Source organism: Drosophila persimilis, unplaced genomic scaffold (assembly GCF_003286085.1).
Source record: "Drosophila persimilis strain 14011-0111.01,24,50 unplaced genomic scaffold, DperRS2 tig00000653-arrow-arrow-pilon, whole genome shotgun sequence".
Classification (NCBI taxonomy): Eukaryota; Metazoa; Arthropoda; class Insecta; order Diptera; family Drosophilidae; genus Drosophila; species Drosophila persimilis.
Window position 1 is genome coordinate 1,748,353 of NW_020825330.1, and position 27,520 is coordinate 1,775,872.

Sequence of the window (27,520 nt, forward strand, 5' to 3'; positions counted from 1 at the left end):
TGGTATATTTGATCAATTTCAACTATTCAATCTAATTTTCGAAGGTATATTCGGTTGAGGATCTCTTTGAATCGGCTATGAATGGCAATGAGTTCCAATCCATGCACAAAATTCGCGGCAACATTCAATTTGTATGGGCCAGATTCATTTGCCGAGAAACGAACGAAACGAACAACATTCTGCATAGCCTATGGAAAAGGATTTTATAGAATGGCGGAAAATTTTTTCATCGCAGGCTCTAATGAATGCAGAAACGAGTCAGTCTCTGCTTAAAATGTATTTTAACGACATTTTAAAGGAAGTGGTATTCTTACAGAGCCCAAAAATTGGTACCGGATCAGGATATATATATGTAGTATGTACAAAAAACTAATCAAATGCATGAATACAATTTGAGAACACGAAATTATTAAATACGTTTTAGAACAGTTTTGGAAAACAGTATCTTTGTAGAAAGCTAACGAAATAGGGTACACAAATGGCCTAACTCCGGTTAACAAGCAACAAGTCTTCAAATACCAAAAACATTGACGTGACAACATTGCGACTGTTTTTTTTTTTGTTTAACTTTTTTGTTGAAACCTTCCTTTAGTCAAAACACAATAAAAGCAAGGGCTAAAAACTAACCAATCTTGTAGAAAATTTGTTCATCAATGGGATAAAACTATGTGGGCAGAGCTGAGGGTCTTGGTCAGCCAGAATTTTTCAACGAAATATCATATTGAGCAATAGGAACGATTATTCTCTTACGTTTTTTTAGTTGACCTTTTTCGCGTTTTTTTAGACAAAGTCCAATAAAAGAACATTTTTAACTAAGCCAGTCAAGTAAAAAATTGATTCTCCATCGGATAAAATGATGTGTTCAGAGCTGAGGTTACTAGCTAGCTAGTAATATTCGACGGAATATCAAAATCGAGGAATATGTATAATAGAACATGAATTCGTCAGTATATTTACGGTTTACTTTAAAAATGAGACGGTATATTTTGGATTATTTCTATTGGTCGGTCGGTATATTTGATCAATAAATCCGCGGTCACACTGGTTAAAATACCCAGAGGTATACACCTACCACCTACTTACACATGTATATGCAATCGAAGGTTTAATGTGCAACGCATTTTGCATCGACTAACTCAAGGTAAACCATAACAAAGCCAAGCTGTGAACAAAAACTAGGGCCAAAATCTAAACAGAGATGGCCTGCAACAAAGCCAAACAAAAACGACGTGTTTCTCGGAACAACGTTGCTCTCGACCTCTAATGTCGCAGAGTCTACCTATGCTCTGCCACTGCCTCTACCTCGGCTGGCAGCGACGCGCGACGGCGGTCCGTGTGGAGTGTGCGTACGAATTGTGCAGGAATTAGGTTGAATTGAGTGTCCCTCCGCCTGACCAACCCTCTGTCCGGCCAGACAACAAAGCGTCCGTACGTCCATCGTGGGGTTGTAGGTGGTTGGTTGGAGGGGGATGGTGGGGGTGTGTGCCAAATATGGCAGCAGCCACGGCGGGCAAATGAACTTAACCTCAAACGCAACGTGTGACGAAAGATTGCGCCCCAACGGACGGGATACCCAACACAGAACACACGCACACAAATGAAAACGAACTTAATTTGTGTCTCCAAAGTGTCAGATCAGATCAGAGAGTCGACGTAGTCAGGGCAATGGCCAACAGAGGCAATGGAAAAAGCTCCAGCCAAAAACAAAGACACCATCGAGGCATCTGCATATCTAATCTCGCTCCATTCTTTGTTCCCTCCAGAGCGCGCCAAAAAGGGGGCTAGAGCGAAGCAGCTGCTCGCCATGGGGAAGAAGCGTCAGATGGACAACCACGACAATGCCAGTTCAACGGACTCTGGCCAGGAGGATAGCCACGGGCAGACGACCGGGGCCAGCGGCTCGGCAGGCGCTGCTGCTGTTGGCAGTTCGGGGGCCGATGGCCCCATGACCAGCTGCTGCCAGCACATCAAGAAATCGGTGGATGCGGCCCGACTGCGGCGTCAACTGAAGGCCACCGGCCTAGTCTACGAGTGTTCGCAGTGCCAAAAAAATCAGGGCGCTGCCTCCGGTTCGGGATCAGGCTCAGGAGACCTGGACTGCGACTTTGAGATCGACAGCACGCTCTGGCTGTGCCTCAAGTGCGGCACCCAGCTTTGCGGGCGGTCACGCAAGCAGCACGCCCTCCAGCACTATAAGGTAAGAGCACCAGCCTGCCTGCCTGCGTTCAGTTTTTGTGGCTAATGGACACGCACTTCTCGTTTGCAGACACCACACTCGGACTCGCATGCGTTGGCCATGAACACAAGATCCTTTGAGATATGGTGCTATGGCTGCGACAACAAGGTCACCCCCAACTCCCGCAAGAACCTGCTCGAGTGCGTCGAGCTGGTGAAGCGTCTGGCCCAGAAGCCACCCGCCGAACCGCCCGTGGAGGCCCCCACCGCCATCGCCGTGGCCACCCCCAGTCCGCCCACTATAACCGACATCGAACTGAAATTTAAATCGGCCCTGCAGACGCTTGGACCCATTGTGCCCATGACGGGTGGCTCCTTTGAGGATATCAACAGTACCGCCACGAGCAGCGGGGGGAACCTAACGGCCATACCCCTGCCGGCACCGCCCGGAGCCACTGCCCTCACCAGCAGCAGCCCTGTTCGAGGCATGGCCACGGGGACCGACTCCACCGCCGGCGGTCCAAATCCCCCAGACTCGCCCAAGAGCGAAGTTGAGCGACTGCCGCGCGTCCGCGGACTGACCAATTTGGGCAACACTTGCTTCTTCAATGCCGTGATGCAGTGCCTCGCCCAGACCCCGTTCCTGCTCAGTGTCCTCCGCGAGCTGTCGGAGCCAGGAGAGGAGTAAGTGATCGCGAGAGGAGAGCCATGAAAAGATCTCTAACTGAATCGCTCTTCCATCGCTTCCACAGATTCGTGCTGCCCGGAGGGACGTTCGACTTCAAGGGCAAGGGCTCCACCGAACTGCCGATCATCCGGGGTACCCTCTCCTCCTGGGGTAGCCTCACATCGGCCTTGGTCAATGCCCTCGAGGAGCTGCAGGTGGGTGGTGGGGTCTTCACGCCCCGCAAGCTCTTCGACAAGCTGTGCGCCAAGTGTCCGCAGTTTACGGGCGGGGACCAGCACGACGCCCACGAGCTGCTGCGGCAGTTGCTGGAGAGTGTACGTAACGAGGATCTCAAGCGCTATCAGCGCGTCATCCTGCAGAACCTCGGCTACAAGGACCAGGACATCCAAAACGTATCGGAGGAGATGCGGCGGAAGTGCAAGATTTACGGCAACCAGGCCGGCGACCGCATCCTGCGCCCGGAGCAGGTCTTCCGCGGCTTCCTCGTCTCGACGCTGACCTGCCAGGACTGCCACAGCGTCTCGTCACGGCACGAGTACTTCCTGGACATGTCCCTGCCGGTGGCTGTCGAGAAGCCCCAGCCACCGCAGCGGCGCAAGCCCAGTCCCGAGAGCTCACCCTTCCCCATCAGCGGCCAGATGCAGACCCAGAACCAGAACCAGTTGCAGTTGCAGTCCCCGACCAAGATAAACACTAAGTTCACGACTCCCGAGGATGGCAACCCCTTCGCGGCGGACTCCTCCTCCTCCTCGTTCTACCTGCACGCCAACCAGCAGGAGACAGTCGGTCCGTCCAAGTCGCAGGTGAAAAAGGATAAGGAGCGCGAGCGCAAGGCCAAGCGGGCGGCCAAACACCTTCGTTACAAGCAGGCCCAGAAGCTCACCCTCAAGCTTAATGGGAACGGAACGGGCAGCCACGCAGATGCCGATTCCGAGGCGAACAATGAGCTGGATGCCGCCGGCACAGGAACGGGCGGCGGCGACGGGGATAGCCAGACGACCAGCGATGGCCAGGGTCAACATAAGGAGGAGCTAATATCCTCGAGCTCCACCACATCGGAGAATTCAGACGCCGATATCGAGGATAATCTGGTGGAGGAAACGGCAACGACCAGGGACAGGGCCAAGACCAGAGGGGTCGCCGGCGGCTCATCATCCGCTTCATCCGCGCAAGGAGGCAACAGCAGCAGCAGCAGGTTTTTCACCGACACCAATGGGAACGCCCAGCCGTTGGGCGAGAAGCGGGATGACACGCCGGAGAACATGGACAAGGACTCCCTCGAAGAGGACGAGAACGGTAAGCAGACCTTCGATGGGGGTGATCCCCTATTCTCTATCCAATTATTCTCCTTCCACATTCCACAGACTCAGGCATAGCCACCAGTCCGTTGCCCAGCGGCATCAGTAAAACGACGACGACCACCACCACTACCACCTCCGCCGCCAACAACAATGAGGCCTCCAGAAGTCCACAGCAGCAGCGGGAGCAGAAGAAGGAGGACGGCCGATCCTCTGCGGACATAGTCACAGCAGGCGTGAGCGCAGTGGGAGCCTCCTCCATACGGCAAATCTCTATTGATTTGGACCTGCCACCGAACGGAGTCGTCCGAGAAGAGGCGGGAGAGGCGAATACGGATAAGGTTGCTAAGCTCCAGCTGCAGGAGATAGCCACCCAACTGGCTTTAAGTGACTACACCTTGGAGGCCACAGCGGCAACGGCAGCTGCAGCTTCGGCCACAGCTGAAGGAGTGGCAGAAGCAGCAGCGGCGGCAGGAGTAGCGGCAGCTGCAGCAGCGGCAGCAGCAGCAGCACGCGCCAAGCGTGTGCGAACGTACAGCTATTCGGACTGGAGCACCACGATAGCGCCGCGGTACCAGTGCGAGGACGGAGAGTGCTCTGTTCAGTCCTGCCTCAACAGCTTCACTGCCGTCGAGCTGATGACCGGCCAGAACAAGGTGGGCTGCGACAGCTGCACGCAGCGTCTGAATGGGAACGATCCGAAGGCCAAGTCGGTCAATACGAACGCCACCAAGCAGCTGCTGGTGTCCAGCCCGCCGGCGGTGCTCATCCTACACCTGAAGCGCTTCCAGCTGGGTCCGCGCTGCATATTCCGAAAGCTGACGCGGCCGGTCAGCTACCCAAACATGCTGGACATTGCCGCCTTCTGCGGGTCCAAGGTTAAGAATCTGCCCAATATCGATCGCAAGCAGAAGAAACTACTGTACGCTCTATACGGGGTGGTGGAACACTCGGGCGGCATGTACGGCGGTCACTACACCGCCTACGTGAAGGTGCGGCCCAAGGTGACGCCAGAGGACAAACGCTGGAAGTTCCTGCCGCACGGCAGCAAGGCCGAGCTCGACCAGGACGACGATCAGCTGAAGAAGCTGGAAGAGTTGCTTGCGAAGGAGAAGGCGCGCGAGCTGCACTTGAACTCGATGAACGACAGCGACGACTTCACCAACTCTAGCAGCAATTCATCTACCTCTGAGGAGTTCAATACCAATCCCAATGGACTCGGACCCGGCCAGCAGGATAAGCAGGAGGAGGAGGCTGCCAATGTCCAGGCGCCGCCAGGAAAATGGTATTACGTATCAGACTCGCGGGTTCAGGAGGTTAGCGAGGACACGGCGCTCAAGGCCCAGGCCTATCTGCTCTTCTACGAGCGCATCTACTAAGGGGAAGGAAAGTGGGACTAGCCCAGTCCTAGGACTGGCCCTAGGGACAACGACTACTACTAGGCACTACGGAGGGGAAGAGAAGGAATGGAGGAGCAGCCATCGTTCCATTATACGATAGTCCTATGAAATAATTTTTACATGGAAAATCCATTTACTATTGTACTATTTTTGTTATATTTTCTTTAGCTCTCTCCCTCGTTTTTTTTTTTAACATTTGCATTTTTTGTTATAATCGAGAGGGAAAGTAAGAAGCACGGCAACGATAAGTTTAGGAGTAAGACAAAAAGAACAGAAACAGAGGCAGAGATCAGCCACTGGAAAGTGGAAATAGGCACTAAAAGGCCAGAGTAGAGTAAAGTAAAGTAAAGTTCGAGACGTAGACGTAGTGATCACAGCGACACAGAGAGACACACACGCCAAATGCATTTGTTTTATATCATGATCCGAAAAAGGTTTAACCATTTCGAAACCACGTTTATTGTTTGGCGGTTGAAGGGCTTTAGTGGAGCCAGCTTTAGTCGGCCAGCTTTGGAAACGTTCTCTAGAGATTGCAGCAGGGAGATTGTAGTAGGACCTCCTTGCTTATGAACAAAATGTTGTAGAAGGGAAATACAGAAAAAATATAGAATAATGTTAAGATATATATATTTTGTACTCAAAAACGACACAGAAAATGGCGAAAAATAGAAAAAAAAAAAAATAGAAACGGATGAGGTTTATTATGAGTATTGCAATGTTTATTAGTTCTAAGTTCTAAGTTAGTTGGTTTAATTTTTGTCTGTGGTCCAATCATCATCACCAAAAGCTTAGTGTCGTGGCTTAGATGTGAGATTGGTGGGGTAGTGGACGGTGCGAAGTTAGTGCAATCAAGACAGCAAAAAGCCACGAAAAAACAAAAGCAATTACAACCATAATGTGTTTAGTGTTACGAGAAAATCGAACATAAAGAACAAAAAGAAAAGTAACAATCGAAGCAGACCCCAGAGGTAAACTATCTAGTGAAACTATCTAGGGTGCGAGGGGAGGGGTAGGGGGATCTATTTAGTATATCGTAAAGTAATCTAATACGAATACGAATACGAAACAACAACCAATTGCTCGCTTCTGCCAATAAATGTAACTTGTATCGCGGTATATTTAAAATACAATACAATACTTTATATATATATTTACTCTATATGTAATGGGCTATATATACATACATACATACATACAATACACAACATATATACAATCGTAGATATTTACAATTCCGGAGTAATTAATTAAATTGAAATTTGTCGCGGAGCTAGTAGCAACGGAAGGAATTCGATAGACGGCAACGAGAGAGATTTTTACCATAGGGAAACATACATAATTAATTATACAAACACACCATTTACATATATTACACATAGGGTTAATTATCGATCTAATTACAATTACAATTACAATAATAACTAACCTTCCATGGACTCTATGTATAATAAAGAGAGAAACGATTTGAGATACAGTCGTGTTTTCCCGATGTCGCTGCCGCTGCCGCTCCATTCGATAGCATTCGAAGCTAGGCAAAAGCCTTAGGGTAGGACACTGCCTAGTCCTTTGATCCGACCACCGATTTTTCAGGGCGGACCGAGGGGCGCTGCCGCACATGCTTAGAGGAAAGAAAGAGACTTCTGAACGAGGCGAGAGGGGATATAAATGCAAAACTTTTCTTTCAAAGTCATTGTACCCGTGGTAAGGGTATAAAAACCATTAGCCATTGTAGAAAAATGATGGATGGAAGATGAATGAATGCATAACCGGATAGAGCCGAAATAAAAATATCTCCACTCGTTTATTACACTTTCATCGTATGCAAAATAGCTCCGGAGTGATAAATGAATTCTGGGAAATCCCGATCTTGATCGTAGATTATAGCGTTGGAGTGCCTCCCGCTTCCCCTTTCGTTGCATAAGAGGCAACACGCCAACAAAGCGGGTCCGCTTATCGGGCACTGAGCATCTGCCCCATCCCGACCCGGAGGTGGCCAGGTTCACACTCGCAATCAGATGCCCCACACACTCGCCAGAGCCAACCCAACGCAAAAGTCTCAGTCAGAATAAGAATCAAAGTCAGAGTCAGAGTCAGAGCTGGAGCTCTGAGTCAGTCGCACGATGAGAGCAGCGGCGCTGGCATTGTTCTATATGGGTCTGGTTCTGGGTCTGCTGTGGGTCTCTCCCGGGGCACTGGCCAAGCGGTATCTCCGCTGCGAGCTGGCCCGTAAGCTGCTCGACCGGCACGGCTTTGAGCGCAGCCTTCTGTCCAACTGTAAGTAGAATGCGGGAGTGATTGGCTCTAGAGCCAATGGAATGGTGGATATTCTTGGCTTTTAAAACACATCCCCACCGGCCACAGGGATCTGTCTTCTGGAGCACGAGAGCGAACTGGAGACGACCCGGACCACTACGAACCCCAATGGATCGCGCAGCCTGGGCCTGTTCCAGATCAACAGTCGATACTGCCAGGAGGGGAGACGCGGTGGCATTTGCAACGTCAAGTGCGAAGGTCTGGAGGACAGTCTCGATAGTGGATTGTAGAAATATGTCTCCTCACACTTCGCTTCTTTTGTAGATCTCCTCGATGAGAATCTGATCGAGGCGGCCGTCTGTGCCAAGCGGATTCAGACCACGGACGGGTTTCGTCATTGGAATGGCTGGCAGCGCTACTGCCGCAACACCCAGAACCTGCCCAATCTGAAGGTCATCTGTGGCATCTAGGAAATGCCTGTACTAAAGGGGTACATACAGTGCGCGTCGCTAACATAGGACCTCCACTCTGAATCGGAGTACGAGTGTGGAACATTTTTGGGAATAATACAATATACTGTATGCATGTACATCGAATTCTGCTGATGGGATAAGTAGAATAAGCCTTTTTTTTCTCATTTAAATGGAACCTGTTGTTGCAACTTTCAAGATCCTAATTCTGAACATGTTTATGTGTATATTTTGTTCTTATATATACATATGTATATGTAAGTAGAGCTCTTATGGTATGGTACTTCGATGATATTCATCTTTACTTTTGGATTGTTTTCGAAGTCTTTCTGGAGGGTATATTATATTCAAAGGGTTTATTCCTCCTCATACGACCAAATTGACTTATTTTATTTATTAAATATATGTGTATGTGAATACTTGATTTCCAATAAATAACTCAATATATTGATTCAATAGCTTTATTGTTATGATTCCAGAATTCCAAATTATGGCGGCGTTTCTGCTTTGGTAGGGTCTTTGCATTGCCTTACAATATGGCATTTGAGAAGATCGTATATGAGTCTTGCCTTTCAGCTTTCATAATGGCATATGTCCAAGTCCTGTCTGAAGCCTGTCGATATGTTATGGTGTTTTGTTAACAATACAAATCGGCTCTAAAGATCTCAATTGTCTTATGTATGGTGCCATAAATGTGAACCAAGGTGTTCCCAATCAGCAATCTCTCGCTCTCCCTATATCAGTCGGGACGGGTCTTTCAAAGCTTTCGCTCTCGCGAGTCTTTATCAGCAAGAGAAGACCACTCGGCGAGCAGAGAGCCTCGCTCTCTGGCTCTCTCTCCCAGAAGCTCTTTCGCTCCGATTTCATTGAGACTCATTAACACAATTGGGGGAGCTTACACTCAATTGGGGCTTACGTGGGGCTTTTTGGACTCTGTCCCCTTCGAGGGGATTTCATTTGTCATTTGACGATACCACCCGCTCCAGAGCAGCTGCTCCCCACCCGAGTATAGTTTTTCGTTTCAATTTGGCAACGTGTTCAAAAAAAACCAAAAGTAAAAAAAGAAAAATTGCAAAATTATGAAATTTAGTAGAACAAAAGTCTATTGAATATCAATAAATGTTGAAGAATACATAAATGAATAAAGACCAGTGCCCAGTGCCAGAGATACATATAAACGCTCTATATACATATATGTATATATATACATAAATATACAAAGCAGATTTCATGCAAATTTGCTAATAAATGATTTTGTGTTTGATCTCAAGCCCTGCGCTCCCCTGCCCTTGTTCCTGCCCTCCCCTGTCCTTGTTCCTGCCATTGAACCCCACCTCTTAAACCCCCAAACCCCCAAACCCATAAACCCCCTGCTCGTCCATCTGTGACTCACATGATGATGGAAACCGGTTATGCTTGTTTTTTGAAGCCATTTTCTCAATTTCCCCTCCGACTAGACTCTGATGATCAGTCGTGAAGCTACCGTGGGCCCCAGTTGAAGCCTGAAAAATAAATCCCAGTGGTTCACTTTTTTTTATGTTTTCTGTGTTTAAGTTGGCCCCAGACCCAGAACAAGACCCAAAACCAGAGCCAGACCACAAAATATCGTATGATGGTGGCTCATGAACACATACATATGCACATATGTAGATATGTTGTGAGTGACTCACGAATGCAGATTTTACAACAAAAACGGCCAAGCTCTATTTTCTGATATGATGAAATTCGCATAGTCAAGTGGAAGAAGAGAAGTTTTTCGTATGAAGAACTCATACGTGTCGATCTAAATTGTGTGTTGCGTTGCCCAGTTCCGATTGTGTGATCGCTATATACCAATGCGAACAAGTGATCTCTAAAGTTTCCGAAAAGAATTGCCAGTAAATATCTCTTTTAGGTATTGTATTTGGGAATCTGTAAGGGAGAAGATCACTCCATTGTGTTTATATTTGTGCTTAAAATACAATACGTTGCAAGATCTCAATTCTGTGATCTGCCTGTGTGATATTTACCTGATAAAAAGATACTGAAGAGAATGAATATGTTCTTTTAATTGTGAAATGATCTGAGGATCCATCAATGAGAGATCTACATCTAGTAGACTGCGGTTCCTAGTGTATTTCAATTCATCTGTGAAATGAAGCTAAATAGGAAGTAATTTTAGAGATATTGTGATGGATATTATGTATACTGATCAACAAGAATAAGTTCAGCCCCTTTGAAGGTTGGTGTGTGAAAATAAAGCTAAATATGAACTAATAAAAATATCTCTTATAAGAGAAAATGTATCCATGAGTTTGATTTGTGATATGTCTATGCTGTGAACTTTTAAATGGACTGAGTGATCCCTTTCAAAGAGTGATCATGGAGCCTTCATGTTGATTAAAATGACTGATCCCTGCCTGATCCCGAAACAGTGTGTGGACCCTCACGATTCCCAATGATCCCTGGTCCATTAAGACGGGATTATAGAAGCAATATGATCAACTAAATGCATGAGTGATCAATATAACAAAGTGATCATGGAGCATTTATCTTGATGTTGAAATTGGATCAAGTCAATGCATGAGTGATCCCTTGGGCAGAGGGATCATGGAGCATTGCTTTTGATCTGTTGATCCTTCCTTAAAATCAAGTAAATGCATGAGTGATCCCTTGGGCAGAGGGATCATGGAGCTTTATGTTGATTAAAATTAATGATCCCTGTCCCTCACGATTCCCGATGATCCTTGATGATCCAACCTAATAATATTTCTATATGTCTTCTTTTGAATGAATAATTGATCCATTGATATTAGCAATTGCTTTAGCGATGTAGAATCATTTAGAGATGATCGGAAGGACGGCAATTACTACCTGACGCTTTTGGGGATGGGAAATTTCGGTGGAATGATCCTTAAAGCTCGCCATATTGATGAAATGCGTTATATTTTCATGCTTTTACGTAATTCGTTCGCTGCAAATTCCACTCATCCGCATTATTATAGTTTGGTAGGGGTATTTCATCACGTTGTGAAACGATGGAAATTTCCCCGTCCCGACCAGAGAGTGGCTTTGGCTTTGGCCTTGTTCGTGTGGTCGTGTGGGTGCGTCAGTGTATCCGTGTATCCGTGTATCGGGAACGGGAACGGGAACGACGACGCCAAATCCACGTAGCTGATAGCGAATCGTGCAATCGGACGGCGGGGCGTTGGGGCGTCCTGGGTATGGGGGGTATTCACCGACGCCGTCGGTTATTTTTATCGCTCTCTCCCCCCACTTTCTGCCGTCTGCGACGCAGTTAGCAATGCTCCATGCTCCAGTGCTTTGACGGCTCTCTGCAGCTGTCAGAAGCAGCTTTCTGGGAGAGTATAAAAGATGCCGGCCGGCGAGCGTTCTTTACCAGTTCGAAGCTTGCGACGACAGCGAAAGCAAAGCGAAGCCACAACCACAGTATACTCGTTTTAGAAGCAGCTACTATACGATACATCTATACCCTAAAAAGCATCTGAAATTACGTGTGATTGGTGCGAGGTAGACAGCAAAATGAGTGAAACAGGGAAATTGCAGGAGCAGCAGGGCCAACAGGGTCAGCAGCTGCCCGTGGAGCTGCTCGAGTGCGACATCGATTTCGACGAGGAGCTGCCGCAGTCCTCGCAGCAGGCCCAGGGCTCCGACCAGTCCAAGGCCAACAATCCTCGCTCGGAGAAGCTCTTCAGCCAGGCGATCAAGAAGGTAACGAAGGTGCAGCGCATGCTGGAGCAGGCAATGGCTCTGCTGGCCGAGGAGGAGGCCGCCGAGGGTACCAAGTCCCAGCCGAAAAAGTCCAAGAAGCAGCACAAGAAGGACAAGAAGAAGGACAAGAAGAAGGCCAAGAAGCAGGAGAAGAAGCTCAGGAAGTCCGCAGGAGCTGTCGGCGAGCAGCCGGACGTGGAGCTCGTCGGCGAGGAGGAGGTGCCCACCACCAGCCGCCAGCGCTCCGACAGCGTCAGCTCGTCGAGCTCCAGCTCCAGCTCGAGCAGCTCCTCGAGCAGCTCCAGCTCCAGTTCTAGCTCGAGTTCCAGCTCGCACTACTATGCGTATGGCTGGGGTCGCAAGCACTGGGGTGCCGGATGGCCCTATGGCCCTCACGGCGGTCATCATCATGGCCACCATGGACGCGATCGTTCTCGATCTCGCAGTCGCTCTCATGGACGTCATGGCCATGGTCATGGACACGGTCATGGAGGCCATCGCCATCACGGGCACGGCCACGGCCACGGCCACGGTAATGGCCACGGACATGGACATCGTCGTCATGGACATGGGGTCCATCATTTCGGACCCCATCATTTCGGTCACCACCATTTCGGACCTCAGAATTTTGTCTCCCATGGGTTTGGCCCACGCGAGTGGGCTGCTGCCTGTCCGGCCGGATTCGATCGCCGTGCCGCTTGGCTGGCACCTTGGCCCGAGCAGTGCCGGTTTTTTCGGTCAGCGGGCCTGCCGTGGGCCCTGGAACACAGCTCGGCAAGAAGGAGGCGATCGATGTCTAGACCAGGCCGTGGAGATTGTAGACATCAGCACGGAGAGCATCAGCGACGTGGACACGGACACGGACATGGCCACAAGGGTGGTTCACATGACCGTCGAGTAGATCGATCGAGCTCCAGCTCCAGTTCCAGTTCGAGTTCCAGCTCGGACAGCGAGTGCGAACGCGGACGCGGGCGCAAGGGTAGATCGTGTCGCCGGAGCCGTCATGGCAAACGCTCCAGCTCCAGCTCCAGCTGCCGTTCGGACAACGAGAAGAAGAGCCACAAGAAGAAGAAAGGTGGCCGCAAGCAGTGTCGTGGAGAAGGAATTCGATTTAGCACTTCTTCTAGCTCAAGCTCCAGCTCGAGTTCCAGCTCCGATGACGAGAAAAAGAAGAGGAAGAACAAGCGTGAAGGGCGTCATGGACACCACCATCACGGACCACATCATGGACATCCCCATCACGGTCCACATCACGAACCACATCATGGACCACATCACGGAAATCCCCATCACGGACCGCATCACGGACCGCATCACGGTCGTCATAGCTCCCACCACGGACCTAATTTTGGACTCAATCTTGGGCCCGATTTCGCCTGGCATTTTCATGGACGCTATGGAGGACATCCAGCTGTCGGCATTGGAGCACCTGCCTTTGGTCACCCTCCGTCTCCCAACTATGGTCCACCGCCTGACTGCCGTGGTCGTAGACGTCATTCCCGTTCCCGTTCTCGCTGTCACCAAAAGAAAGAACGGAAGGGTTCTCGCTCGCGCTCGCGCTCGCGCTCCCATTCCCGCTCCCGCTCAAACTCGCGCTCAGGCGGGAAAAAGCACGGCAAGGACATGAAAAATAAACATCATGGACATGGAAAAGGACCGGGTTCCCGTCGTGGATCCGTTTCTCATCATCCATGCGGACCGCATCGCGGATCCGTTCCGCATCATGGACATGGTGGTCCCCATCGGGGATCCGTTGCCAATCCTGGGCACGTTCCGCATCGTGGATCTGTTCCTAATCCTGGACACGGGCCGCATCGTGGATCCGTTCCTCATTTCGGACTCGGTCTACATCATAGACACTCCATTCATCGTGGATCTGTTCCCCTTCATGGTCCGGAGAGCCCCTGGGGCTGGGGGGTCTAAGCGACTGGTTGCTGGTCCCACAAAAAATATCAATTTATCTTCAACATAACCTTTCACCAACCTCAAGCATAATCTTCGATGTTGTACCTACCTGTATACCAAAAAAAAGCATTATACAATTATTAAACTATTAAAAAAAATAAATAAAAAGTATTAAACTAGAAAACTTAAATCGATTGTGTTTAACTTCGTACGAGCTTTCGCCCTTTCAAAATGTTTGGCTGTCGGCTCCGTTGGGTTTGGGAAATTGGATGCTTTTCCCTCTGCTGCTGAAACATCATCGCATTTAATTGCAATCGCAGGTTCCCATACAGATGGTTGAACAATGGCAAACTATTTAATTGCATTAACTCATTAATGCATCCACTCAGATAAAAACATCGTCAGACGAAACCGCAACAGCAAAAAAATAAATAAATATAGAAAAGCAAATTTAATCCCATTTGCGGGACTTGCGGAAAAGAACAATCCATTTGATGCACCATATTTATGAAATGTAATGTTTTTAGTTTAAACTTAGTGTGCTTCTGCAACCGAACAGATAACACAGATAGCAGAGTGAGTGGGTCGAGCCTCGGGGGGGCTTAAGTCCCATTGTTGGGGCATGACGAAGCCCGATAAGGAGTGGTTCGAGGGCGAGGTTTTCCCCATGCAAGTGACGGCGCTATGCCAGCGATAACGCGCTCGATAAGTTGATTGATAAGGCCCGCGAAATCGTAAACAAATTAGAGACATAGAGACATGAGACGCAAGAGGAGCACTCTCTCTATTTTTACCCAATTACTCGTACGTATATTTTTGGCAGTGTTCTGGCAAAGGGGAATCCAATTAAATGATCTGAGGTTCGTGCACGAATCATACAGCATATAGACGTGTACATCTTACTTATATACGTACTACCGAACATGTCGCGAGCGAGCTTTCTAGATTGGATCCCAGGGACTTCGGCTCTGGTGTTAGTCTCCTCTCGCATCACCATGAGCAAGAGCCAGCCCAGCAATGCCTTTGCATGGATTAGTGTTACCCAAACAATATTATCTCACAAGAGTATGTGATTGTATTAATTGTTCATTTGCAGCGGTGGAAATGTTTTGTTTGGTTTCTGTTGTGGTTATCTTGTGGTTCCAGCATACTGACTGAGTATCGGGTATGACTGTAGAGCCGCGGCCCTTGCCGCAGGCAGAGCTCAAATGCGTGCACAAAGAGCACATGGCCTCAGCCGAAAAAAGAAGACTAAAATAATTTTCTGAGTAACCGGTTGGCTCCCTCCAAAAGCTTTTATTACGTTAATATTGTATTTTGTACACAAAAAAAGCTTTCAAATGATGATTTCCCATCAATTGAAACTCTACCGGAAATTCTTTGGGGAAAACGAAATTAAAGTAAAAGTAGATGGAGTAGATGATGGTATTACACAAAGAGTGCGTGTAATTTTTAATATTTCAAACTGCAAGGAACAGGTTAACACCCGCGCGTGTTCGAAGACAAGTTAGTTAGGCCCATGGTACCATTGTTCTTTGCAGTATCTTGAGAACTTTCCGGAGGTCGGGCACCAAGGTATACATATGTACATTTGTGCAACTTTTGCGGAGGATGGAGCTTCATCAACCCTTCAAGGCGCACCAAAATCGTGATGATCGCCATAAACTTGAGTCGTTTCCATGCTCACGCGTCAAAAACATAAACAACTCTTCCGGAGCCTTGGAGCAAAGAAAACAAACATTACAATCACTTAACCACTGTGAACTGGTAGCTTTAAGAAAATTGTTGTAAATATAATCGGGCAATAAAGCAACCCATTATTATAATTATTTGAACGCATTTCGAAATTGCTTTCCCCGGCAAAGAGAATCGCACAGAACACACCTCACCTAAATCTCTTCTCAGACAAAAGTACACATTCTGTTCCTGTGCCCAGACGCTTGCCCCTCAATGTGTTCCCTTACAGTAGGCGGTAAAAGCTTTCTTCAGCTGCTCCGTTCCCTTTGAGCTAACTGTTCCCAGTTCAAGCTGTGCCCACACAGAGGCTTTTACAATCTGTTCCCATATACTGCCGAAAACAGTTCTGTACTGTTCCCATACCTAACTGTTCATACCCAGAACACTGTCCCACTGTACCCAGCTAAGTAGCTTTTTTCTCTTAAGCGCTCTCTTAACCACGAAGGAGAGAGGTCAAGTCGGTTTCTCCAGTTGGCTTTTTTGTTGATTAATGGGCTAAGGCACACTTCCCCTGCTTGTACGTGTGAGTGGCCTAAGAGAGCGATAAGGAGAACAAAAATGTAAATACTAGGTACAGCTAATGGTGCATTTGAGCTATGTGTGGGAACAGTCAGTAGTTTTTCGTTTTCGTCAATATGTATGGGAACAGAACAGATCGTGTAGCGGTTGTGTGGGCACAGCTTATGTGGAACAGTTACGTCAAAGGGGCAACTGTCTGGGAACAGAATGTGTACAGTTTTCCAAAACAGCTGCTGCTATCACTGCTATCCTCAACCGAAAGAAAACTCTCCGCTTTGGCTAATTAATGGCAGCGGCAGGCCAAATGGGAATGGCTTTTGTCTCTAGCTTGTCTGGGGGCGGAAAAGGGGGAGATGGGAAGGGGGTGGCTGGGGCTGTGGGCCAAAGTTGAAGGCAATGCCATTGGCCGGGTAGTTGGCCTGTGTGGTGGTAGTGCTGCCCCAAGGTGCTGCTCCTCTGCAACAATGAAAAAAGGAACAGGAATCCTCGAAACGCTCCAACGCTTGAACGCTGAACGTGAACTCTTGAACTCTGGGGCCCAGTGATTGAGAGGGCAAACATTGGACCAGGAAGTGGTAGGAACAGGCAACAGGTGAGCCCCCCCACACACACACATACACACACGGAGAGTGCTGAGGGGCATACGTTTTCAAAGGAAAACTTTATTCAATTTTTGTGACAATGGTGACAGGCATGAGGCATTGCCCTTTCCACTCTTTGTTGGTCTTTTATTTATGTACTTTCGCTGACATTTTTGGAAAAGTTGATTTCTTCTCTACCGTTACTGTTACTGTTACCGTTATCCCCCTTCGAAGGAATACCCACCACCCAACACCCTTATTGTCACTTGCAGGCCTCTTCACTCCAAACTGGAAATCTGTGATTTACTCGGGGCTGATTCCCATTCGAGCCACACGAAAAGATATACGCCGACGATTCTTTACTGGCGTTTACATTGTTCCATAAATTCAGGCACAACTAACATGTGGGCTGCGTTTCCATGACAGAAGGAACCGATTGAATGGTATGTGAGTGGTATCGGACTTAGGCCGTCGTAGAAAGCGTCGGTGGAAAATTTAGCGTCTAGAGCACCTTAAACGCTTAGGAAGCAAAAAGATTTCGCTTTTTTTTTCAATTTCCTAAAAACAAAAAGCGGATAAACAGAAAAAAAATCAAAAAAAAAATACGGTAGGAGGGGGCGATATATACGGATAGAGTGGGGAAAGTGAAGGGAGAGGGGCAGAGAAAGTGTGGCACGAATAGAGCAAGTTGCCGGAAGTGGATTTTTGAGCGGAAATAATTTTGCCACATGTTGGCAAAATAAACACGTGGCAGGACTGCGCCCAGGCACAGGACAGGACCAGCGGCTGTGGCAGGGTACGGGTATCGGGTATCGGGGGATAGGGGCATGTTGCAGGGTAATACTAAAACAAAGTCACGCGCAGACATCCGTGGGGGTAGAAATCCATTCGTTGGCGTCATTGTCGAAAGCTTAAAATTCAATATAAGCTAAGAATATCCTTTCTTCGCCCTCCCCCTATAGGCATCCTCTCCTCCTTCTATGGCTTACTTTTTATACGTTTATACATTTTTATACCCGGTACTCGAAGAGCTTAGGGATGCATAAATATATTAGTTTTGTGGCTACGTAACCGCCTTCCACGTGATTTTTTTCTCGTTCTCTCTCTTTCATACACTTGCTCGTGCAGTGTGCCCCCTCTATAACGGCGGTCGTGGATCCTCTCTTTTTCCCACTATGTTTTCCCCATCTCTCGTGAGTCATGACAACTGCGAGCAAAATTGAGAGAGATCCCGCACTAAGCCACAAATCTATTCGTCCCTTTTTCGAACGGCGTTACCAAAAGATAAGATGAGAGAGCATACACCAGTCATTAACTAAAGTTCCATAATCTCCATATAAGGTCCATGTTAGCTCTGACTGAGCAGCGAGTAAAAAAGTAGAACCGCGGCCCTTGCCACAATTCGCAACGTTACCGCTTATTTAAAAATATTTTCCTCATTTTCGACAGTCAAGTTGAAAACAGCCTTGGGGCCCAAGCTCTTGTTTCTGACGAGCACAGCGAATGTTTAGTCATTTAAATGTGGGGTAAAAGACAGGCGGGAAGCAGCCGAAGAGCCTTCCACACTGCAGATTGACATTTAAATCCACTGAATCCTCTGGAAACATTTACTTTAATATTCAACAAAGATTTTCATTGATTACAGCTGGGGCTAAGACTGATTGTTCTATGAAGGGACACTGCATTAGTAGGTGTTATTTCACTTGAAAGAATATTGATATGGTGTTAATGGGAGATTACAATGAACGAATAAAAAGAGAGAGATAATCTATCTTTGAGAGTCAGCAAATGGTATAAGAAAAATTGAATGTGAACTGCGAATTCAAATCAAACTAAAAGTGTTAAATTATAAAAAAAACCAACCAAAATAAAAAGTATATCCCAGTGCCGCAGTCGCAGTCCCCAGATCCAGTCGCAACTACTGTAATTGTCAGGATCCTTAAATATATTACGCCTTCCAGTACGCGTGAATGCCTCCGGTTCTTCAGTAAGTCGGACTCAATGCTTGTGGACTTGTGGAAGCATTGGACTCAAATGATACCTTTCCGCCTCTCGGGGGAGAAGTCGCCCTTGTCAACTATACGAGATCGCACATACGTCGACTGGTTTGTTGTAGAAATCCTTAGATCTTTAGATATAATTTATATTTACGATAGAATTTCCTTCCTTTCCATTCCCATTTACTTCCATTTCCAGATCCCCAACAAGACGTGGGTGTTGTCTATCGTATCTGTCGGATATTCCATCCAATCCTGCTGCCTCTACATGAAATCTACATACAAACCCCACCCAAAAATATGCTATAGAATATAATTATTCAGATGCTATGTAGCATAATAGACGAAGAATAACAAAAACATTAAAAAACAGATTGACGAAAGTGGCTATGTAATCTGATCTGAGCTTATCAAGAATGTACATATTCATTACTCTTCACACTCTTTATTAATGACTTGCCTTCAGTATTAACATACTCTCGAGTACTTATGTATGCGGATGATGTTAAACTCTGTGTCCAGTACAAGGACATTTCATTTCATTCTCGCTTGCAATCCGATCTCAATAACTTTCAGTCATGGTGTTGTGCAAACTGGTTACACCTTAATGCCTCGAGATACAAAGTTATGACATTTCATCGTTCTAGCCCTTTTTTGGCTCCCTATACCCTATTTGGTGGTTCTCTTGAGAGAATTATTCTGGTGGATGATCTGGGTGTTATGTTAGACCCCAAGTTAAAGTTTTCCGAACACATTTCTACCATGGTAAACAAGGCCATGGGCGTGCTTGGATTTATAAAGAGGTGGTCAAAGGAATTTGACGACCCCTATATAACAAAAACTCTCTATACTTCGCTTGTTCGTCCGATCTTAGAATACGGCTCCTGTGTATGGTGCCCTCAGTACAAAGTACACCAGGACCGTATAAAATCAGTACAGAAAAACTTTTTACTCTGTGCTCTGCGGGGCCTTAACTGGGATGCGTTATTAGTAAACTGCTATTAGTAAACCTCCCATCCTTAGTTAACCGTAGAAAAATGCTTGGTGTGATATTTATGCACAACTTGATCAGGGGTGACATAGACAGCCCTGATCTGTTGAGCCGCATAAACTTCATGATTCCTATTAGACTGACTAGAAATTTTATACCGTTGTTCCTTCCACTTTGTAGATCGAATTATTCCTTGCATGAACCGTTTAGGGTCTTATGCTCAGATTATAATTCCCTCTACCATATTATATCCACCACTAATTCTCTTCCTCTTATTAAATTACTAATCCTTACACACCGTTCTAGTAATTAGTAATTGTAGTGGTATTTGTATAATACCATAATGTATTTTCCTCGAATGTTAGTCTAATAGCTAACTAATAGAGCCAGGTGAATTATCACTAAAACTCCTAACGCTCTGCTGCAAAATCAGGGAAGAACGCGGTTTTAATGCAAGTTTGGAAGCTGTAGAAAGCCTTTTCGGAGAGTTAAGTCCCCACACCATTATGCTACTCGTGTGACTGTGGGTTCGTAGGTCATGATAGTAGTAGTTATAGCCGTCGGTTCCGTCCAGCTATAGCTTTTTCATGACAGTGGAGTACTACCTTCTTGGAGGATTTGTGTTATTTTCCAAAGCGAAGGCATATCTCCAAGTATGGTTTGAAATGCACGTCACCGGGATACCTTCCCTTCCCTTCCCATACCGAAAAAACTCACGGCCACCGTAATACTGCACAATATGTGCGTGCCCCAAATGTTGGGGAAACGGGGTGGGATGGCAAGCAGAGAGCTACCAGAGTGTTAGGTGCGAATGCAGATACATAGAAAGTTATCCAAATGTTACGTGAGCGAAATGCCAGAGCACTGGAAACTGTAACAACGACACCCACCGACACACAATCCACATGGCCAGGGAACCCGAGAAAAATACAACCCCCGATAGCCCTCAGTCCGGCTGCAACGCATTTCGTATGCAGCGCTTGTCCAGCAACCTTTACAGTGCCACCAAACCAGCTAAACAAACAGGCCAACAAACACGGGGAGCATCAGAAGAGAATATTGGGGAATGCTGCACTTAACGAAGCTATATATTAGAGATGGGCACGGGCCGGGCCGGGCCGGGCCGGGCTTCGTGACCCACGGGGCGCAAAGCCCGAAAGCCCTTTGGGCCCGCGTAGGCCAGCTAGGCCCGAAAAAGCCCAAAATCCATATATCAATGTGGGGTAAGTATAGTAGACACATCTGTGACTGTATGGTTGCATAAATATGATCCCTAGTCTTTCTCTAGCTCGGCTTGTCCCCAACAATTGTGCTTGGTGGAAAGTAGAATATCGAATTTACATAGAATATCGAAGATATGTCGTAATAAATATTGGAGAGGTTAAATATTGTCAAAAACCTTGGAGCAAGACGTTGAACCCGTTGGAATTCTACTTTCATTATGCTCGATAGCATTTAGGAAGCTCAAAAGTACTTCCGATATGCCGTCAGAGCAATCGTTATCGACTTGTTAGTGAGAGTATTGTCGCCAGCATGAAAATAAGGACACGCATAGAGAGCACCACCAACAGATGAAAAAAGGAAGGATGAAAAAGTGCTAGGTGCTAGTACAACGTTGCGTATGCGCAATGTTGAGGTGCCCCAAAATTAGCAACGTGACTTCGGATAGCCGCCTATCCCCGCCTCCCCTCTCGAAAATTTTGAAAGCTGACTTTATTTCAGGAACCAGCCGAACATAGGCTTGAGTTGCCCACAAATTTGTGTGGGGGAAAACGGTCTACCCCGAAATTGTATTTCGGAGAATGCAATGCACAAATTGGCAATAAATATTTTTTACTGTATCCGTAATTGGAAATTTCGCAGCACCAGAAATATGCCATGCGAAAGAAAATCAACGGAAAACGGAAAATGCTGCGGGTATGACAAAAAAAATTAAATTGCTTTAATTTTGGCGCAGCACGAGGATGTGTCCACCAGTTGATTGTCCGTGCGGAGGTTGTAAATTATAGCAGCTCTACGGCTCTATGGTCGTATCCAACATTGTAATTTAATTGTAATTTGTGTCTGGGAATCGGGAATCGGAATGAAGTTCACTCTGGGGAAGTCTATAGACATTTAAATATGTTACGACACTGATACACGAACACATGTGAGGGGTCTTTGGTTGTGGCTGTGCCCAGAGAGTTATGGTTTTTGTTCAATTTCAGAATGGAAGAATGCAATTATGTTGGTACTTACGTGCTGTTGTTCTGATTAGTTTCAGTGTTCCCAACATCCCGTGATATATTTCAGATCTGAACAATTAATTTTGTTACCATTTTGGGAGATGGGACAAATTTGACACGATAAATGCCAATTATTTCAGTTTCTTAGTCCTTGCCCTGCCACTGCCACTGCCACTGCCACTGCCGCTGCCACACGCAAGGAATTGAATCAAAATCTTTATTAAAACATTTTATGCAAATGAATAAATAAGCAAGTGGCAGGACTCTAAGAAGGATGGGGCTGACTGGAGGGCTGACTGACAGCCGTCAGAGATGCCACAAGCAGTGGCAACAGTTACACATTTACATAAATATTACAAGGGCATTACTTGCCGCCCCGTGTGGCACGCCCCGAACGCCCACATCACCCATTACATATCACTCAGCATCCTCATAGGCAAATACTCGAACGCGCATGTGTGTGCCTCCTCCTTTGTGCATTACAATAATATGAAAATTATTTGTAATGTAATTTCAACTTAATAAATGTTCATTTTCACATAAAGCGAGCGACAACTCATTTTCCACCCACTCTCCCGTGCATAAGCCAGAAGCCCATTCCCCCCGACTAAGTGTTTGAACAGGAACAGGAACTGGAACTGGAACAGAAACCCAACAAAGGCGAGACGAAGCGTAGCGAAACGGAATGGAACGAGACGGTCCTGGGGAGGAGAGTCCTGCATCATTACGGAAGCTGACAGCGATGTCGGCAAGGCAAAGGTACTCGTTGTAGCAGGGATGCCAGCGATGGCGGCAGCAATGGCGACAGGAAGTAAAGTTGTCGAAAGTGAATTTGCATAAACGTATGAAATTTTAATATTTACGACAAATTTCTAACAGCCAGCCAGCCAGCCAGCCAGCCAGCCAGCCAGCCCGAACACCTTCTATACTCTTCATCGCCGCACACCCCACACCCATGCCACACATAAGCAGCGCACTCAAGTTTTTTTCTTTCCGCTGCACACACAAAAAGTTTACCCGGCCTAAGGAAATGTGTGTGTGCACCACACTGTACTCTGTGCGCTGTACGCTGTACTCCTGCCCATAGGTGTATAACAATTCTGCCAGAGACTATGCCTCGTGTGGCTGTGGGTGTGCGTGTGGGGGGCCTGGGCCGGGACTGGGACTGGGACTGGGGGTGAGTGGTTACAACTTTGTGGAAACGGAGGAGGAGACAGCACTCACCGAGTGTAAACCAAATTGAGTTAGCACTGAATTGGGCAATGAGCACGGACCGTGCACTGAATCCAGGACACTTGTCCGTCGTGCATAGGTGAGGGATGTTCCTCGAACGCACATCTCCCGGAGTATTGCTTTGATTGGGGAGCAGCACTTTTAGCAGCTGGGGGTGCAGGTCGGCTGCGATTTGTCCAAGACGGATTGAAAGCCTTTAAAAAGGGACAAATCTAGGCATCGAAACCGAAGAAGATTTTCTTTGGTCTCTCAGTAGGCTGTACAGAAACACGAGCAAACCCCAGCTCATATATTTTTCGAGTAGAATCAGTATTTCTACAGACTTCAAAGAAGTCAGGTCCATATATTTTTGTGATTTTTTTTGAGATACATAACACGTTAAACACAGACCTCAGCAAAATGCCGCTGTTCGATGCCACTGTTAAATGGAAGCTTGCGTTTTTCATTGGCACTCCAGTGGTGATCGGTATCTTGAAATTTTGCTACGAGCATGTTGCTTCGAAGGGTACCACGTCTGAAAAGAAGAAAGAGGAGCAGGAGCAGGAGCAGGAGCAGAATCAGTCCGTGGACGAGCTGGAGGTTTCTGCTGAGCTGAAGGACAACGAGTTTTGTGAAACAAACCCGAAACCGGATACACGCGTACATCTGGCTGCCTTACGTTCGGCGAACGACTACAAGAACGAGGGCAGCCGCTGCTACCGGGATCGCAAATACTTGGAGGCAATCAAATTCTACGGTATGGCAATCGACACGTGCCCCGAGCAGCGCCCCGCGGAGCTGGCCATGTACTATCAGAAGCGCGCCGATTGCTACGAGAAGCTCGAAAACTGGTCGATGGTCAAGGAAGACTGCTCCAATGCTCTGGAGCACGATCATCGGTATGCCCAGGCGTACTACTGTCGGGCTCGTGCTCACGAGGCCACTGGGGACCTGAAGGATTGCTTGATTGATATCACGGCCTCGTGCATTATAGAAATGTCAATGAACGACGACTTGAACAAGTTTTTGGAGCGCGTGCTCATGAAGACGGCACGTATCGATGCTGAATGGAAAGTCTACTCCCAGGCTCCGCTGTTTGCCAACAAGTTCGACATACTTTCATTCACGAGATCCTTTGCCACGGATGAGATGATGAACGGGTCCTCGGACGCACCTCCGCCGCGTGGGTTTCATCGTGCCCTTAGCGCTTTCCACAAGGAGCAATTCGCGGATGTCATCCCGTCCTGCACCGAGGAGATTGATTCCTCCGAGGCTGACTACAAGATGGAGGCGCTGCTCATGCGCGGCACTTTCCAGCTGTTCCGCGGCGCCTGCGAGGAGGGAAAACAGGACGTCGATGCAGTCCTTCAGAAAATCCACGCGAATGTACAATTACGCATCTCCACTTATCTTTGGAGTGCTGTTCTCCAGGTGTTGTTGGGCAAGAAAGAGGAGGGGCTGGAGATTTTGGAGCAAGCAGAGAAGTGGCATCCCAATAATGCCGATCTATTCTATCAACGTGCTTTGCTGCTATGCGACATGGAGAGGTTTCACGAGGCCTTCTGGGACTTCAGTCAGGCCTCGCAACTGGCTCCTCGCAACGCTACCACAGAGCTCCAGAAACACTTTACCGAATACCGTATCGCGGTCCGTGAAGAAAACCAGCTCGGCATCCAGATTGCGATCAAGGAGCTCCAAGAGTCAATCGCCAGTTTTCCCCCTTGTGCGGATGGCTACTCCATGATGGCACAAGTGCGAGTCGACCAGAAGGATTTCGCTGAAGCCATGAAGTGCCTACAGAAGGCCGTCAAGTTGAATCCGAGCAATGCCACCCTGCTTGTCCAGAAGGCCATGCTGGAGGAGCACTGGCACGGCGACCTCAAGAAAGTTGCCATGATGCTCAAAGCAGCAATCTCTGTAGATCCGCAGTGCTATTTGGCTCACTGGAAGCTGGGGCTCGTGCACTTAATGCTAAGGAACCTAACGAAAGCAGTTGGCAATTTTGAAAAGGCTTGCTTCCTTGCCAAAGACAACGACGAGCTGATGCAATCCTACAAGTTCCGAAATGCAACAGTCGCGAAAATGGGTGCCTTTCAACGGCTGCGCATCGTGAAGGACGATCCACTGTTGCTTGCTGATCTTGGTGTGCCTGGATCTCAGCGACTGGTTTTACTTTAAATTCACCCAAATGATTTGAAAATATATTTGTTTTGGTTCATCTGAAGTGGGGATTTCCTGGGTATATGACTTTCTGGGGGCGCCATTGACGATCGTTTCCAGCGATCTTCATTCCCCAAATGTCTTAGCCAAATGATGGCTTCAACCCAAAGTTTAAGTTGTCTAAATTTCCAACAAAATAAAATCTACAAAAACAAAAAGAAAGGCCAAGATACGAATATTCTAATAGATCAATCCCAATTTATATTCATTTAACACAGCCAATCGCAGTTTTTGAATTTTTTAAAATATTTATGGGGGCAAGCTTTTTGCAAGCTTTATGTAAGAGGATGTCTATGCATCCTGGCCTACAACTGAATTATTATCTCGGGCAAAGTACATGCAAGAGTTTTCACTCTTTCGCACAGTGTAATTGTACAGTTGGTTTGAGGGGAGTACTTGAATAGTTATATTTCTTTGGAGCAAAGTAGTCTCTTGGATAATCCTGTTGAGAGCTACTTATGTCAAGGCACAGCTCTGACATTATTTATTTCGGAGTGCTGTCCTAAGCATCAGTTTATTCAAAATTATTGGTATTTCAAAATTGTACCCCGAAAATATACTAAAGATGTCGGAGGCCAAGGCAGAGGCCAAGGCAGAGACCAAGGGTATGGTCATGATGTCTTGCGACTTTCAGATCAAGGGACAAATCCCCAAGGAGGCTTTCGAATTGTTTGCTGCCGCACAGGCACAAATATTGGGATTACGCGGCTACATCATGCAGGTGTCGGAGAATTGCTTCCAAGGCCAGCTGCAAGGACCTCAGCTCGTGATTGAGACCTTTAAGCAGGTGATCCTGTCGGTGGCCGAGTATGTGGCTGCCGTCAAGGAGTTTGTCATCACGAACCTAACGGCCATCCAGGAGTGCTCGTATAAGACCTTCGAAGTCAAGTCGACGGATGACTGTGACCCGCAGTGCGCCACGACGGCTGAGCCTAAAGCGCAGGATGAGCCCCATTGAGGTCTGTAAGCTGCTGGTTGCCCCAAGCCAAGACTGCAAAGCACCGTGCAGCACTGGCGTCTGTCTTAAGAGGCCAACATCTAGGTGTGCAAACGTGTACCCTACAATCCAATAGACCAAAAGTCCCATTAGTAAGATAAGGAGCCAGTTGTCGCAGGTAATATCGTAGGAATAATCTATCTATCTAGTTCGGAGACCAGGCCGGGGATCGGCTCTGCGACTCCAAAGGACCATTGAAGATGCCGGCCTCCAGGCAAGAATCTTGCGGACTTTTCAGACAAACACAAAAAGACAACAATTGAAGTGAATACACAAATCAATTCAAATTAAAAAATTCCCCTTGGATCCCCGAAAACAAATGGGTTTTTCTTGTGTGAAGCGGCGGTGCAATGTGGAATAGAATGGTAGGATATTCCGTAGCTGAAGCACTGGATATGGTTATTCGAAGGTTATATTTCCAGCTCTAAAAATCGAGGGATAGAGCCCATTCCAGTTTTCGAATGTGCATTGACTCTCGGAATCTCGTGTCGTCGTTGGAACACATGAAATAGTGGGACGGAAGTGGGAACCGTTCAACATTTTGTTGAACTCAAACGCAAACTGAAACTCATTTTGTGGCAGAAGATAAGCTGTGCATTGGCTCGAAAGAAGCAGCTGTATTACGGGAATTCGTAATTCGCTAGAAATGCAAAGCACCGCAGAGTGTGCAACATTCTGTGCAACACTCGAACGTGCACAATGGTGGCCAAATCCCTCTGGCTTTTGTGCTAGTGGCGATTATGGCAGTTCCCGGTTTGGGCTAATGGAATGTGTTCCAAGTTGTGGCCAATCCAGAGTGGAGTTCCCTGGTCCATGGCGGCCAAGCAATGTTTATTATGATAGGACCGGGCGCCTGGTCGATTAGCGCTAAGCCGCTCGCCCATTATTTGCAATTAGCGCCGCCATTTAAATGATTTTTTATTTTCGATGGCCCTTGCATTGCCTTGGCCACTTTGTTTACCCATTCAGCCTCCCAAATGTTAGTTTAATCGCTTCAGATTTCAGATCTGGATATGTGTAGATATGTGTACTCTGTGGCATAGGTATTTTGGTCGGGTCAAATGGTTTTCTAAATATTCACATTGTGTGAAACTGCATTGAATCGGTCATTCGAGAGGTCCGGTCCCCCCGCCATGTCCCG

General features: G+C 47.3%; 3 protein-coding genes across 4 annotated transcripts; all 3 read left to right on the forward strand.

Annotated features, from left to right (window-relative positions):
- The first annotated feature begins 1,085 nt into the window (after positions 1-1,085).
- Positions 1,086-6,709, forward strand: LOC6597748 (ubiquitin carboxyl-terminal hydrolase 45). 2 transcript variants are annotated; one of them, XM_002022932.2, is made up of 5 exons: positions 1,086-1,141; positions 1,764-2,197; positions 2,267-2,859; positions 2,928-4,159; positions 4,228-6,709. In XM_002022932.2, exons 2-5 carry the CDS (start codon positions 1,805-1,807, stop codon positions 5,538-5,540), a joined length of 3,531 nt encoding a protein of 1,176 aa, XP_002022968.2. In that variant the 5' UTR covers positions 1,086-1,141; positions 1,764-1,804; the 3' UTR covers positions 5,541-6,709. The 2 variants fall into 2 exon arrangements, with proteins under 2 accessions (XP_002022968.2, XP_026847052.1); XM_026991251.1 differs by having other exon boundaries at positions 4,234-6,709.
- A 945-nt stretch (positions 6,710-7,654) lies between these two features.
- LOC6597746 (lysozyme) lies at positions 7,655-8,501 on the forward strand. The gene is made up of 3 exons (XM_002022930.2): positions 7,655-7,835; positions 7,923-8,072; positions 8,139-8,501. The coding sequence occupies exons 1-3, from the start codon at positions 7,682-7,684 to the stop codon at positions 8,282-8,284; spliced, it is 450 nt and encodes a 149-aa protein (XP_002022966.1). The 5' UTR covers positions 7,655-7,681; the 3' UTR covers positions 8,285-8,501.
- Positions 8,502-23,582: 15,081 nt separating this feature from the next.
- LOC6597741 (mitochondrial import receptor subunit TOM70) lies at positions 23,583-25,340 on the forward strand. Its single transcript, XM_002022925.1, has one exon. The coding sequence runs from the start codon at positions 23,583-23,585 to the stop codon at positions 25,338-25,340; it is 1,758 nt and encodes a 585-aa protein (XP_002022961.1).
- The last annotated feature ends 2,180 nt before the right edge of the window (positions 25,341-27,520 follow it).

Bases quoted from the DNA above. Each gene is read 5' to 3' on its own strand.
- LOC6597748 (XM_002022932.2), top strand. From the start codon at position 1,805: ATGGGGAAGAAGCGTCAGATGGACAACCACGACAATGCCAGTTCAACG. The intron at 2,198-2,266 runs GTAAGAGCACCA...TCTCGTTTGCAG, and splicing joins ACGCCCTCCAGCACTATAAG to ACACCACACTCGGACTCGCA. The intron at 4,160-4,227 runs GTAAGCAGACCT...CACATTCCACAG, and splicing joins CCTCGAAGAGGACGAGAACG to ACTCAGGCATAGCCACCAGT.
- LOC6597746 (XM_002022930.2), top strand. From the start codon at position 7,682: ATGAGAGCAGCGGCGCTGGCATTGTTCTATATGGGTCTGGTTCTGGGT. The intron at 7,836-7,922 runs GTAAGTAGAATG...CACCGGCCACAG, and splicing joins GCGCAGCCTTCTGTCCAACT to GGATCTGTCTTCTGGAGCAC. The intron at 8,073-8,138 runs GTCTGGAGGACA...CTTCTTTTGTAG, and splicing joins TTGCAACGTCAAGTGCGAAG to ATCTCCTCGATGAGAATCTG.
- LOC6597741 (XM_002022925.1), top strand. From the start codon at position 23,583: ATGCCGCTGTTCGATGCCACTGTTAAATGGAAGCTTGCGTTTTTCATT.